The sequence below is a fragment of the Notothenia rossii genome, assembly GCF_949606895.1.
Source record: "Notothenia rossii genome assembly, chromosome: 1".
Lineage (NCBI taxonomy): Eukaryota > Metazoa > Chordata > Actinopteri > Perciformes > Nototheniidae > Notothenia > Notothenia rossii.
Window position 1 is genome coordinate 21,153,555 of NC_136912.1, and position 13,640 is coordinate 21,167,194.

At 40.9% G+C, this 13,640-nt stretch overlaps 2 protein-coding genes across 5 annotated transcripts; both read right to left on the reverse strand.

Moving 5' to 3' along the window:
* Nucleotides 1–233: 233 nt before the first annotated feature.
* On the reverse strand, nucleotides 234–3,362 carry LOC307021887 (uncharacterized protein). Its single transcript, XM_079654409.1, has 6 exons — nucleotides 2,769–3,362; nucleotides 1,535–1,677; nucleotides 969–1,030; nucleotides 732–845; nucleotides 532–630; nucleotides 234–446 (listed from the first exon to the last, which is right to left on the reverse strand). The coding sequence occupies exons 1-6, from the start codon at nucleotides 2,886–2,888 to the stop codon at nucleotides 322–324; spliced, it is 663 nt and encodes a 220-aa protein (XP_079510535.1). The 5' UTR covers nucleotides 2,889–3,362; the 3' UTR covers nucleotides 234–321.
* A 1,355-nt stretch (nucleotides 3,363–4,717) lies between these two features.
* fip1l1b (FIP1 like 1b) lies at nucleotides 4,718–13,392 on the reverse strand. 4 transcript variants are annotated; one of them, XM_079654372.1, is made up of 16 exons: nucleotides 13,057–13,392; nucleotides 12,640–12,682; nucleotides 11,944–12,010; nucleotides 11,664–11,794; nucleotides 11,336–11,430; nucleotides 11,105–11,212; nucleotides 10,605–10,735; nucleotides 10,272–10,390; nucleotides 9,551–9,607; nucleotides 8,451–8,550; nucleotides 8,175–8,328; nucleotides 7,972–8,053; nucleotides 7,274–7,326; nucleotides 6,967–7,156; nucleotides 6,315–6,467; nucleotides 4,718–5,355 (listed from the first exon to the last, which is right to left on the reverse strand). In XM_079654372.1, the coding sequence occupies exons 1-16, from the start codon at nucleotides 13,133–13,135 to the stop codon at nucleotides 5,211–5,213; spliced, it is 1,707 nt and encodes a 568-aa protein (XP_079510498.1). In that variant the 5' UTR covers nucleotides 13,136–13,392; the 3' UTR covers nucleotides 4,718–5,210. The 4 variants fall into 4 exon arrangements, with proteins under 4 accessions (XP_079510498.1, XP_079510500.1, XP_079510499.1 ...); XM_079654374.1 differs by having other exon boundaries at nucleotides 11,336–11,400; nucleotides 13,057–13,389; XM_079654373.1 differs by having other exon boundaries at nucleotides 4,718–5,352; nucleotides 13,057–13,388.
* Nucleotides 13,393–13,640: the final 248 nt, after the last annotated feature.

The window sequence follows — 13,640 nt, forward strand, 5'->3', positions numbered from 1 at the left end:
AATCATTTAATCAATATCTCTGGCCTAATTCTGATTAACTGATTTTGAAATAATGCAATTGCATTTGATTTGTTTTTCATGCAGAACTTACTGTACTTTAAAGAAAATGAATAAAATATTCACGACTACTTTCAAGTAGAATATTAACTACAGTGTGATAGTTTTCTTATTTGTCTTCTTAATGTGTCGTATTGTTAGTGTTGCTGTCAAACAAATTAGAAGAAAGCAGGGCAGTTCCTCCATCTTACTTTATTAAATTCTTCTGAAATACTTATGTATATCAGGAAAGAAAATATTTACTTTCTCATACAAAGCTAGTCATCAGTTCACAAACGCATCAAAAAAAGCATCCAGGAGTTTTGCAACCCGATGTCCCATCTTTGCCTCTAATAAGGAGTTGAGGGCGCTGATCCCCTCTGAGGGCGCAATGTTGTCTGGGCAGATTTCTGTGTAGATAAACATCAAATCACAAAACAAACAACTATGGCATTATGCAGGCACTGTGTGGAGATACAAAGTTACAATTCTCACCGTAATCTGTGTCTATCATTATGGGCGACGGCATCCGTAGACATTCTGCTTGTGCCTCAAACATCGCCACAAAATCAGGTGAGACACTCTGTCTCTTGCCTGCAAATAAAGAACATTTCCTTAGAAAACGAGTCGGCTGCATTACCGTGTCCAATAAGAGTCACTCTAGTGTTTCAGGACATGAAAAGTGAGATTCTTACTAAAAAGCATGAGACTGGTGAAAGTGTCTCTGCCAGAGATAACTTCTTCATATACAACCAGACAGTCGGAGCAGTCAATCGGCAGGTAGACCTCCCTCAGGTAGAAAGGTTGTTCTGGAGAGAAAGAAACCACACACCCACAAACGGACGCATACATTAAAAGGTAATGTGCATGTTTGAATGAAGGTTTTTACTTTAAATAATATCTCTGAAACTTTATGGCTCTTCTTCACTCACCAATTACCATTGTGCTGTTTTCAAAGGTCACATTGAATACTAAGCTGGAACATTTTCCATATCTGCAAAAAGGGAAAATAAAGGCTGAATCATAACAACATATCATGACGGAGACTTTAGTAAGTTACTCTACTACCCTAATGAAGGCTATCCATGGCATGTATAACAACGTATTAAGCTGATAGTACATGTTGTGTAACAGCTGCCCTCAAGTGGCCAAAAACGTTGAAAAAGCCAAAAGCATCAACCCAAGAGTTACCGTAAATCAAATTTGACTGTGATGTGATATAGACCATGAACACCTTTGTTACTCTCCAAACATACAATATAATTAAAATGCTAAACAAAGACATGTTACAAAAAAAACTGAAGGTCTGCAAACTGACAATGAAGCACGTTTGAGTGTGTATTACTCGAACATTGTCAATACTACCATGTGGCAAAAGGAAAACTACGTCAATAACAAGAATGTATCTTTATACACCCCTGAGGGAAGCCTATTGGTTGGAGAGGACTAACTTCTCAGGAGACACTTCAGCCGTGTGAGAGTGTGTGTGGGGATTTACATTCTCTGAGTCTGAATGATGTTGAGGATGTTGCTCTGAGAGGTTGCAGTGATGTCCAGCCAGGCACTGGACATCAGACGACCCAGAGAGCGACTTCCAGGGAGGTCCGAACTCCCCCCGACGTACAGCCACTTTCCCATCATCTAAAGAAAACCAAAGATGCACAAGACATGTCGTGAATAGTCAACATTTAGAGACGGGACTTTGTAAGGGCTCAAGGGAGAGATATCTTTGTTTGATATATTGTGGGAAATATAACTTTAGATAAACATTTGGAAATCCCACAATGCTCTTGAAACTATTGAACAAAATGATGCAATATTTATGTTTGGGAAAGCTTTGTATCGCAAGTCCACATTCAAGGTCGGGTCGGAAACATTTCCTAAAAATGTACAAATCATTTTCTGAAAAGAACATTCATAGAGTAATAACATGAAAATTAGAAACAGTGTTTACATAATTACAAAGTGACTTTTCGTCATTGAGCAGCAGGTCAGCTGATTATGCAAAAATGTAAGATTTTAGAACAGACCAGCATAACATACAGATCCCAGTTTTCTTCAAGGGACACTTCTGTTTTCTTTTACTTTGTCCCCTATTGCATGATTCTTTCCAGGACAATTCCTATGAAAGTATTGGGAAACTGAGGAAGTGCCAAAATAAGTGTTTGCTTAAGTTATAGGTGGACTTCGCCCATTGCGTTGGCATTCAGAAATGTGTGGGACCTAGAAAGTTCATTGACCAATTCAGGGAAACCGTGGCATATGAACACCACATTAATTATTTTGCTAAATGTGTTGGGAAAGGACAGAGGAGTTGTAATACTGAAGGTTACTGCCATTCATCAGAATACATTTGAAAGGCAAGTCTTATTTTGGGGCTTTTAACTATTTCTTGTGGTTGAAACAGTTTTAAAGTGAACAATCTTTGGCACCAAATTAGTGTATCTTTTTTTGTGATGTAGTTACAGAATTTAAATTGATTTTCTTTCTCACAAAATGGCATAAAAAGACAAGATAAGAGATAAGATAGAACATTATTGATCCCAATTTGGGACATTTTTGAAAAAGAAACACAGGTAAGTTATGCTTCCAGTTTTCAATCACTAAAAACACAATTACCGTTCTCTTCAAACATGAAGTCAGAGGTTGTTAAGCTATGAGAATGTGGATCATGTGTATTGTTTTCTAATATTATCAGATGAAACCTATAAGCAAAGCAGAAGTGCACTTACATTTTCATTGCTGATAGTTATGGGTTTCAGCAGACTCTCACAGCTGTTCAGAGGAGCAGAGTCTCCCAGAGAGAGAAGACTCAGCAGGACAGCGACAGAAACACACTTCATCCTCAACATGGCTCGTTTGTTCTTGATCTAAAGTTTTCCTTTTGTCTTACACTCTCAGCTCTGCTCTCTTTATAGTCTCCCCCCTGAATGTATCTCCACTTTTTGTGAACTGATGTAAGCAAACAGCCCAGGGGACAGTGGGAGAGGAGACTTTTGACCTGTTATGGAATTTAAATCCCATCACATAACAGCAGAGGCTCAAAGAGTAAATCCAAACTTTTTTTAAGCTGTTCCTCGCACCTTCAGTGTTCATGTTATTCATTTAAAAGAAGCCGGTTCATATTAGTTAAAGAGCAAAAGGTGGCAATACCAGCAGTATTTCCTCACATTTTATATTTAATGTAACAATATTTATTCTGTGTTAAGATTAGAGCCATTTTTGTTTAAGTTTTCAGTCGCCCACTGCTCCTGCACAGGCTTTGGTTACTTTGGTTCTCTCTCTGCTCAAGGGTTCCTGATCTCCACTAACCGTTAATATAAAGGAAGGCTGGAAGAGAAGCAGCTGTCTCTCTGACACACTTGATTGAAAAGACATAAAAAACAAATCCTTGTAATACTATGAGCTGTAGCCAAGAGAAACAGAGGGGTCGTGAGTCCAGATCCCCCCAGTAAATCCTTTAGCTTAAATATTTTTAAATCAAACATTAATTTGTAGTTTACTTGAACTTTGTCCTCAGCGCCTGGTAACCCGACTGTGCTCTGATCCCAACAGAGAACTGTGAGCGTTTAAGAATGTGTTGAAATCGCACAAAATACACAGTAAACTGCTTTAATGTGAACATTTACAGAATAATCACTACCACTTTACAATAAGACTACCCTTATAAAGGGTTTACGAATAGTTTGTAATTCATGTGTTAATTAGGTTGTGAACACTTTATAAATCATTAATAAGCTTTTATAAGACATGAGATAAAAAGGGCAACTGTGACCGGTTGCTTGCCAAATAATGAGCCCACATGTATCTGTACTGCTAAGCCTTATATTGGCTACCTAGCTTACTTCGTGTTCTTCATCAGCCAGCATCCTTGGTATCTGTTGCTCACTGAGTTGATTCTCGCTAAGTAGCCAATATAAGGCTTAGTCGTCTTACCAAATAGTGAGCCTGTGTTGATGTATGAAACTATGTTGGGTTTGTAATTAACATCACATGTCACTTGTTAGACGCTTTTATCCAAAGCGACTTACATACATTCAGTACTGTGGACAATCCCCACAGGAGCAATTTGGGGTGAAGTGTCTTGCCCAGGGACACAACGACATGCTGACTGCAGTGGGGTTTGAACCTGATCCCCTGATCCGAACACCAACGCACAACCCACTGCACCACACGCCTCCTATGTTAGAACTGGTTTATAAATGGTTCTTAATGATTAATAAAGTGTTTACAACCTAATTATAAACCCTTTATAAGGGTAGGCTTATTGTAAAGTGGTACCGAAGAATCTTTAACGTGTGGCAAAAATACACGGAAAACATACTCTCCTTTCCTTAATTAAATCACTTTTACAGCAGCTGGTTTCTGATTTGACACAGTTGAAGCTAAATTCAAAAAATATATATATTAATATTTATAATAGTTATAGTATGTTAAAGGTCTTTTGCGGACATTTTTTATTACATATGAAAATAGCCTGCTTTCAGTATTTTGTAAATGACATCTACTCTTTTCTAATCTTACATAATTGCAACCCAATTTATTTGTGAATATTCACACTTGCTGGGAAAAAAAAGTGTCTTTTACAGCTCGACTTCCTTGTTACAGTTGTATATAAATCACTACTGGAACAATTTCAATTGGGTTTATTGAACTTGAAAAAAAGTCACAAAACAGCATCTTATCAAAAGTTTTTTTTAATTGAACTTAAAGTGACAGCTCTCTATAGAGGTCTTCATACGGGACAAAAACAAACAAACAAACAGAGAAAAGAAAGAAGAGCTCAATCTGATGGTCGTCCTGACGATACACGGAGGTCTCTGAGCATGACCTATCTGTCATAGCAGTGCTCTGAGGGGGATGGAGACACATTGATGCCGTGTTGGGTGGGCTGGTGATGGAAAGACAGATGTAAAAAGGACGACCATGCTTCCTTCACCACCTCTCCGCTCCATCCATTCTCTGCCTGAAGTGATGGTGAGGGGACCGACAGCAGGAAGCGGGGGAATTGAGATTGATGGAGAGGGAAGTGACAGGACGCATCAATCACCACTCCCTGGTTTTGTTGGTCTGTGCTCATCCTCTCCTTTTTCCTCTTGGTGGGGAGACGCAACCAGAGAGACGGGACAGGAGACAGACAGACGGAGGGAGGGAGGGAGGAGGAGGAGGGATCACTACTCCATGCCCGGCTGGTTCTCTTGGTCTGCGCTGATCTCCTCGCCGGCGTCTTTGCCCTCCTTGCTCCTCTTGCTCTTCTTGTGTTTGTGCCTCCGGTGGCTGTCGCCCTCCTCGCTGTCGTGCCTCCTCCTGCTACTGCTGCTAATCCAAGGAGAAGGACCGAAGGGTGGAAAAGGGCAGAGGAGGTGAGGGAGGGTAGAGGAAACAGATCAGAGGGAGAGTAAAGGTTAGGCATGAGAAAGGGATACATTGAGACAAGAAGATCAATGAGGGAAGGAAAGGAAAGGCGAAGTGAAATGGAGACGGACAAAAAGGGGCACAGGTGGTGTTAGGTAAATAACAAAAAGGGGCACAGGTGGTGTTAGGTAAATAACAAAAAGGGGCACAGGTGGTGTTAGGTAAATAACAAAAAGGGGCACAGGTGGTGTTAGGTAAATAACAAAAAGGGGCACAGGTGGTGTTAGGTAAATAACAAAAAGGGGCACAGGTGGTGTTAGGTAAATAACAAAAGGGGCACAGGTGGTGTTAGGTAAATAACAACAGGTCTAACCCAGGGCTGCATTATTATCGCCAACAGGATCAAGATTGAAATGTTTTCTCTTTCATATTGATTTTAACCGAACACGGCTTTCATTTCCATGTTTCCTACTAGTGTGCAAATATTTGCATACTTCAAGAATGTAGTTCTTTTTCCTGTCAGATGGCTCCCCAGAAGGGAAGTACAAATGTCTCAATGGCAGCAGAGGTTTCCATGACCCGAGTGCACATCTTAAACGTCAATAACGCAGCTGATAATGTACATTTGATTGTGGGGAGCCAGGATTGAGATAGAAAATATATGCAATTTTTTTTTGCAAGAATGGGTCTTTTATTTATTTTTGGAGGTAGACAAAAGCAGTCAAAATCAAAAGTGACCGAATACAAATGAGAAGCCTGCCGTTTTGGGCTAGGCGTACAAGGAGGGAATAGACACTTAGTGGCTACACACATGGTGTCATGTCCAAAGAGATAAGAAACATCGTGGTTGTTACAGTTGCAAAGCTATGATTTGACAACCACAATTTTTTTTTCTAAGAGAGGCGGTTTGTGTATTTACGTACCTGCGAGAGGACTTGTGGCGCCCCTCCTCTTTCTCTCTGTGCCGCCTCTCTCTGTGGCGCCCCTCCTCTTTCTCTCGGCTCGAGCGCTCACGATGTCGCTCTCCTGCATAACCGCGCTCCTGGTACTCACGGTAACGATACCGCTCCTCTTCGCTATGGAAACAGAAAGAACAAGAGCTTTCACTTTACTGTGTTTGCATACATACAAAACATTCTGACTCAAAAAGGCCTTTTGATGTTGCAGTTAATGAACAAACATTGTGTTGTTCTGTGATCAGATAGCATAAATCAATCAAAGCTATAAAACATATAGTCTGATGATCACTTTTTTGATACCTAAACTCCAGATATCTGCCATTACTGAATACCACTCTGATATCAGTGATCTCTTTTGACTTATTTTAAAATCTATACATCTCACAGTGTCATGAAACTAACACTTTCTCCAAGTAAATGTTTGCTGTGGCAGCTATACATCAGGCCATCCGTCACTATAGTAATGTTAAAAAAATATACATTTAAGAAAAGAGCATGTCCAAGGTTCAAAGAAGCAGATATTAAGGAGACATGAGAAACTCAATTTCTTTCATTTCTGATTCAGATAGCTAGACCTGTAGAGATAAATCTGTCTGTTTTCCCCTGTCCCTCTCACCTGGTGTAGCCCATAGCTGACGGGCTGTGCTCCCTCTCTCTCTCCCGCTCATGTGTCCTCTCTCGGGGCCGCTCTCTCTCCTTCTCTCTCTTGTCTTCTCGACGGGGATAGTAGTCCCAGGGCTTGGTGTTGTCCATCATGGGGGGCCAAGGAGGAGGCACATTTCCAGCCATGGGTGGAGGGTACGCACCTGAAAAGGTAAAGAGGAGGGGAGCCGAAGACTTGGTTATTACTTCAAACGTTCCCTGGAAATGAGACTGAGATCTAGTCGGCAATCACAGACGGATGACACTCTAAAGCTTCCTACCTTGAGGGAACGGGTAGGGAGGGACAGAGCGTCCGTCATAACCTCCAGAGTGACTGTGGAGACAGAGGAGAGCCATCATGTTACAGAGTGTGTGTGTGTGTGTGTGTGTGTGTGTGTGTGTGTGTGTGTGTGTGTGTGTGTGTGTGTGTGTGTGTGTGTGTGTGTGTGTGTGTGTGTGTGTGTGTGTGTGTGTGTGTGTGTGTGTGTGTGTGTTCTCTTGTCCTTTGATCATAGCCCTATTTTTGTTGTGACACAGGATGAAGTCAAAAGCATGTCGTTGGTCTTTTGGTGGAGAACGTGTCTCAGAGGCTGCACAGACAACATGCGTCTGAGAACAGCGCCTGTTTCCTGCCACAGTGGAGATTTCTGTATCCTGTCATCCTATAAACTAAATATTTATAGGATGACAGGATAATACCTTAAACATAATTACAAATGTATAATAAAACAATGTCCAACCAGTGTGTAGGTTAAACCTGCATTTCAAATCATGTTTATTGTGGTTGGGTCATTCTGCATTCATGAAAACCTTCATACGAGTGATTCCTAAATAACCCGCTGGCTCCTTGTTACTGTATCATTTAAGAAATCATTCCATTCATGCAGCAGGACAAACATGTTCTTAATCTGCAGCCTCTGTTTGGAGAAGAGCCGAGTTATTTCCAATGTGCTTGTGTTGGTGTGTACTTGTGTGTTACCTGTCCAGAGTGGGGATGATTGTAGGAGGGGGCCCACTGGGGGGAGGAGGAAAACCAGGAGGAGGGACATTAATGGGCAACCCTAGGAGGGAGACAGAGAAGAAGGAGAGAATAAACCGTCAACAAAAAGCAAATATAGTGTTAGGTGTGATGTGTGCTTGAAATAAATAAAAACACCAAGAGACTAGCTGATAGAAACTTACTGGGTGGGGGGATGAGTGGGGGTGCAGAGTTGACGTTTGGTGGTGGAGGGAGGAATGGAGGAGGAGGTATGTTGGGTGGAAGGCTCCCGGGGGGGAAGAACGGGGGGATCTTAGCCGGCTGAGTCGGCTCAGAGTCTGTACTTTCAGAGATCACCTGCAAACAGCAGACAGGATGTCAACACTCACAGCGCAGATCCTTCCTTAGTTTATTCACCACAAAAATACAATTCTAAAGAACATTTCTTTTTAAGGAGTGTCTGCGCTGCCTCTGCGTACCTGGATATTGTTGCCTTCCAGGTTGTGTCTGCGTCGGCCTTCGACCCTGCTGATGGTGGCCGTTCCTCCACCAATCACATCTATCGTACCACTCGTCTTCCTGCGAAAAGAATATGTGAACATAAAAATCAATGCAGAGCCCACACCCTGTCGACTTCCACACAAAAGATATATAAACATTATCAGGTGTGAACATTCAGTAAAGATCAAATTGAAACTCATTCAAGTCATCTTAAGCCTTTCTACAGATGACAACTATTGACCGACACTGAAAACAAATTATTTGTTTTCTAAAAGAGCTTTGGCTGATATACATAAGGAGTAAGGGCATATTACAGTTTAATAATGAACTTTCAGGGCTTTCTAGTTTACACGATCTGTAACAGTGACTGTTTCTAAATACCCCTAAATCTTCTTGAGCGTTTCCTTAAGGCAGTTTCTGTGTCACTCTATATACACCGCTCCCACTATATGTGCAACGACCCAACAGCCACGATATGTTGTTGGCTGATTAACTAGTCCAGCTTTAAAGAAAATCAAATGTAGATGTACTTGTTATGCTCAGTGACTGTACTTCTGGCTTTTACAGCTCTGTAAAAAAAATCTCCTTTAGTGCCTGAAACAATGGAGTCTCTAAAGATCAATTTAAACACCCAATAAAATGGTGACCTATGGATCTTAAAACCCTTTATGTTGCACCAGTGTGTGTCTCCAATGGGAACACTTATTGCCCTCTAAAGGAGAAACATCTCATTAAAAAGCTATTGAAGGGTTTCATCTCTTACCAAATAAATGAAGACCCTTTTGGTAAGATAGCAACTTTAAGTCTCACCCCGACAAAATCACTTCCTAATGTGGAGCAAGTCAGTCTCATACTGACCGTCATCAAAACAACCTGTGGATTGATCTTAAACGATGACTTGCTTATGTCTCTTTAAGCTTTAACTTCAGTTCACTTTCTAAGTTATGAAACATGCACAACTCCCACCACAAAAGAAAGAAAGAATCCCCGGGGCCTTTGAAGTAGCACCGGGAGTTTTTCTGTGTTCATGATTCACGGTCAAGAAAAACGCTTTAACATCAGATCCATGCCAACTTACGTATAATAGGACATGTCCTGAGGAGGAGGCGGGCCGGGCCACTGAGGGGGAGAGATCCTACCATTTGGAAACAAAGAATGTGTTAAAGGAGGTGAGAGCCAACATGGTCAGAAACACAACGTACAGGGGAGACCTGTTGAGGGCTCGCTGTGGCTCAGAAGGTAAAACAGGTTGGCTTTCATCATCCCTCATAAATGAGAAAATACATCTCAAGGGATTCGTCCAAATGAATACATTTTAAACAAGGTTGGCGGTTTGACCCCCAGCTTCTCCTGTCTGCATGTCAAGACGCCCAAAGTTGTTCCCTCTGCCAATGGTGAATAATGAGGGGGAACGTTGTAGAACACTTTTTCTGGTATTGTACAAAATGGCTTTATAAAAAGGCCGTCCTTTTAGCATGGCATATCTTGAGGTGTGATTTATGTGTCATGTTGAATTAAAAAAGCGTAACACAAAAAATGGCCCCCTCTTCTTAATCCTTATTTCCTTTCAGTGAGGCACTTGATAGAGCACTTTTCTAAACCTCAACCCAGCATACGTCAAGTCTTCATTACTTTTTTCTATCCCAAACATTTTCAACTTGTTATTAAATGAAACAGGCGGAGGGGAAAACACTACATTTCTTATTTTCACTTCTACTTTCTAAATGTCTGTCCACATCACTGCAGGTGCACTATATTTCCAGATGCCTCAATAAGTGAAGATAAAGCAGAAGTGTTACCTGGTGACCTGACTGATAACGGGCTTGTACATGTTGAGAGGAGATGTGAAGTCTGGTTTGGAGGTGTGAACAGGCAAAACGCATATGTCCTTGTCATTGCCTGTCCTGCCTTGCTGAACCTAAGAAAGAGGCAAAATAAAGCTTGTTAATATAATGCATTCTTCTGAGCTTTAAACACATATTTTTATAAAAAAAGAGTTCCAGGTTAAACCAGGCATAAAACTGCTCTGATTCCAACTAACTGATGAGATAGAGGGTACTATGACTACAACAGCTGCTGAAATGTAGCAGTGTTGATGGATGAAAAGGCCAGAGTAAGCGCTAGTCTCTCACGGTGATCTTGCTCGCCACAGAGCTGACGGTAGAGACCTCCAGGCCCATGCGCAGCCTCTTCTGTTTTTCACAGTAAGCCTTCCATGTGTCTTCATTGAAGCCGTAATTAAAGTAGTCTGACAGATCCGCTCCTACACACACAAACACATAAAGATAGGCTGTAAATATTTGGCATGACATAATGACAAATGCCAGTAATAATACATTTTAACGGTGCCTTTAATGTCACGAAAGGACACCTTACATCAGACCAAACCATCAGGGAAAAAAATGACATAAGCCACAGTAATAAACCATACATTGAATCAACAATAAAACATTAAATATGCATTAGATCAAGATTCATTATGTAAGAAATACAATGCAGTTAAAAGTTATTCAAAGTTTTAAAAGTTGTGTTGAATCCTTTACTATGTATATCTTTGTAAACAAATATCCTAAAAATAGCCGTGCCAAAGGAACTCATGTTTCCTGGTTTGATATTTGCTACACACACTGACCTGGCTTCCTCCAGGGCTTCTCTTCAAAGGTCTCCATGTCTGCCTCCAGCACTGGAGCCCCGTTTATGTTTCCAGGTCCGTCCAGATCCACTCCTTTCATCTTGGAGGCTACAGAAAAGAAACAACATAACTTGTTAACTGTACAAACTTTTTCATACTCTATTTATATTGATGTCTGTTTCTCTGGGTTTTCAGAAAACAGGATTTACTTCAACAACCCCTTCACATTACCTTGTCCATAAGGTCTGGAGCCTGAGGTCTTTATGTTGAGATTGACAGGGGGAGCTCCGTAAGTTCTGGTAGGTAAAGAAATAATATCACAAGGTCTGCTCTTAATTAGCGGTAATTACCACTATATTCATTAACAGTGAACTCTGTGGTGAATTAACTTCTTGGTCTCTGTTCAAGGTCAATGCCAGGATAAGTTACTTCAAGTTGAATTATTTTAAGTAGTAACAAGCACAAAATACATAAAAATGAAAGACCATATTAAAATCTAAATCACTGCCCTTAATTTTGGCAAATATTTTCAAAACACCACACTTTCAATAAAACCTACGTGTACTGTGGTGCTCCAGTTTTAATGACTCCAATAGTGATGCGGACATCATCGTCGTCATCATCACTGTCACTGTCACTATCAACATCCTCGGTTACGCCTTCACCTTCACCCTCGCCCTCCCCTGTCGCCTGGAAGAGAAGGAAAACACAAAAATGAGGCATGCGCTTTTCACAGAAGAACAGAAAACAACTGTGAGAGGAAGGGAAACTTCATAAAACGAGAAAATAAGGACAAGTGCCGTAACACACACTGTGAAAGAGTGCATGCACGTCCCTACCTCAGAGGCCACTCCATTCCCTGTAGCGTGTTCAGCAGCGTCCTCTGTGGAGGCATCAGCAGGTGCACTGTGGATGGAATAAAGAATGAAACATCAAAAGTATTTGAATTACAAAAAGCACATAACAAAATATTGTAATGTCTTCAAAGAATGCAAAAGATTGGTATTAATGGAAAAATAAAACCTTATTTTAAAAGATTGTAGATTTCAAAAACCGTGGAGAAATGGGCTTTTATAAATGTTCAACAAATGCTTTAATAGGAGCATAAGCGGCAAATAAAAGTTGAATGGCAACACTTACACGGGCCACTTCTAGATTGAAGTTAGGCAGCAACTTCTTTTCAAACTGGGTTTTTATACTCTCATATTTAGCGCTTAAATTAAAGTATAACACTACGGTTTTCACAAATTACACACCTTTATAAGTTGTTTTAATTTCTTTTGTTGTTGAACAAATACAAATAATGTACATTTTTTTATCAAACTGAAAAATATTTAATTTAGGAACTATAACGGCAGTGTGTGTGAGAGGTATAATGGGAAGTGGATTTATGAGTATTTATGGTTCATTTAACATGTGCTGCTGGGGAAAGCAACTCCTCCTCTAGATGTAAACAGGTGGCACTGTTTCGAGAGTTTTTAAATCCCTTACACAAATCTAAATGTGTTTTATGCATCATAACTTGTGTTAAATACCTGACAGCAGCATTCAGTTTGGCTTCCTCGTCCTCGTCCTCATCTAACAGATGAAAAACACAAAGTTATAACAACCATAGCAGCAGAGGCCATTCATTAGCTTCCTATGTTTGCCTACTCCCAAAACAAAACTACAAAGTGATTATTTTCCATATTTACGGTTGAATAATAGCATTATATGTAAAAGAGACACATTTAACCACTTTTCTCCATAGCACTTTGCTCCAGTCAAACGGCTGCAAAAGGCCGGGAATTGCAAACAGGCGCTGCTAGCTTAGCTTCCATGCTAACTCTCTATTCTTCTTATAGCAGTGCTGTTGATTAGCAGTGAATTTAAACAGAACTACACACAATGATTCATATCTCTTTTTGGTCAAAATGAGTTATGTTTGTGGGAAGCTTGAGTGTTTTTTTTACCTCCATATAGCCATTCTTCCTCCTCATCTCCACCGCTGGCATCAGTGGTGCCTGTTTTGTCCGCTTCCTCCGCAGACATGTTCGGAAAACACGGAGCTACCCCAGCAGCAGCAGCGGCCGAAACACGATATTAACCCAAGCTTCTAAATGCAGAAATATAGCCTCAATGTTATCCCTTCAGCGGGGGAAACGCACTATTGTACAAAAAATGATGCCTTCAACAGATTCATCTCCAATGTCTGCGAGTGAGTGTGAACCCGGAAGAGGTTGTTGGCGTCCCGCTAGGGTAAGGAGTTTCTGCAGAAAACACAGCGCCCCCCGCCGGCTGAGGGAAGTCCCTCTGTATCCAGGGGCAACCAATGCATGAACCAACAACCAGTGGCGGTTCTAATCCAGACCGATTTTACTTGGGGGAGCCAAGCTGGGGGCAGTTATACACATTCAATGTTGAACACATTTTAAACATAAATATCTAAAATAACATAATTGGTGTTTGTTTTAGTAACAGCATTTGTGTCACTGACTTGGTTTCAATGTTATTGATTTATGAAGCGCAGAGTTACAGGGGCACTGGGCACTGTTGT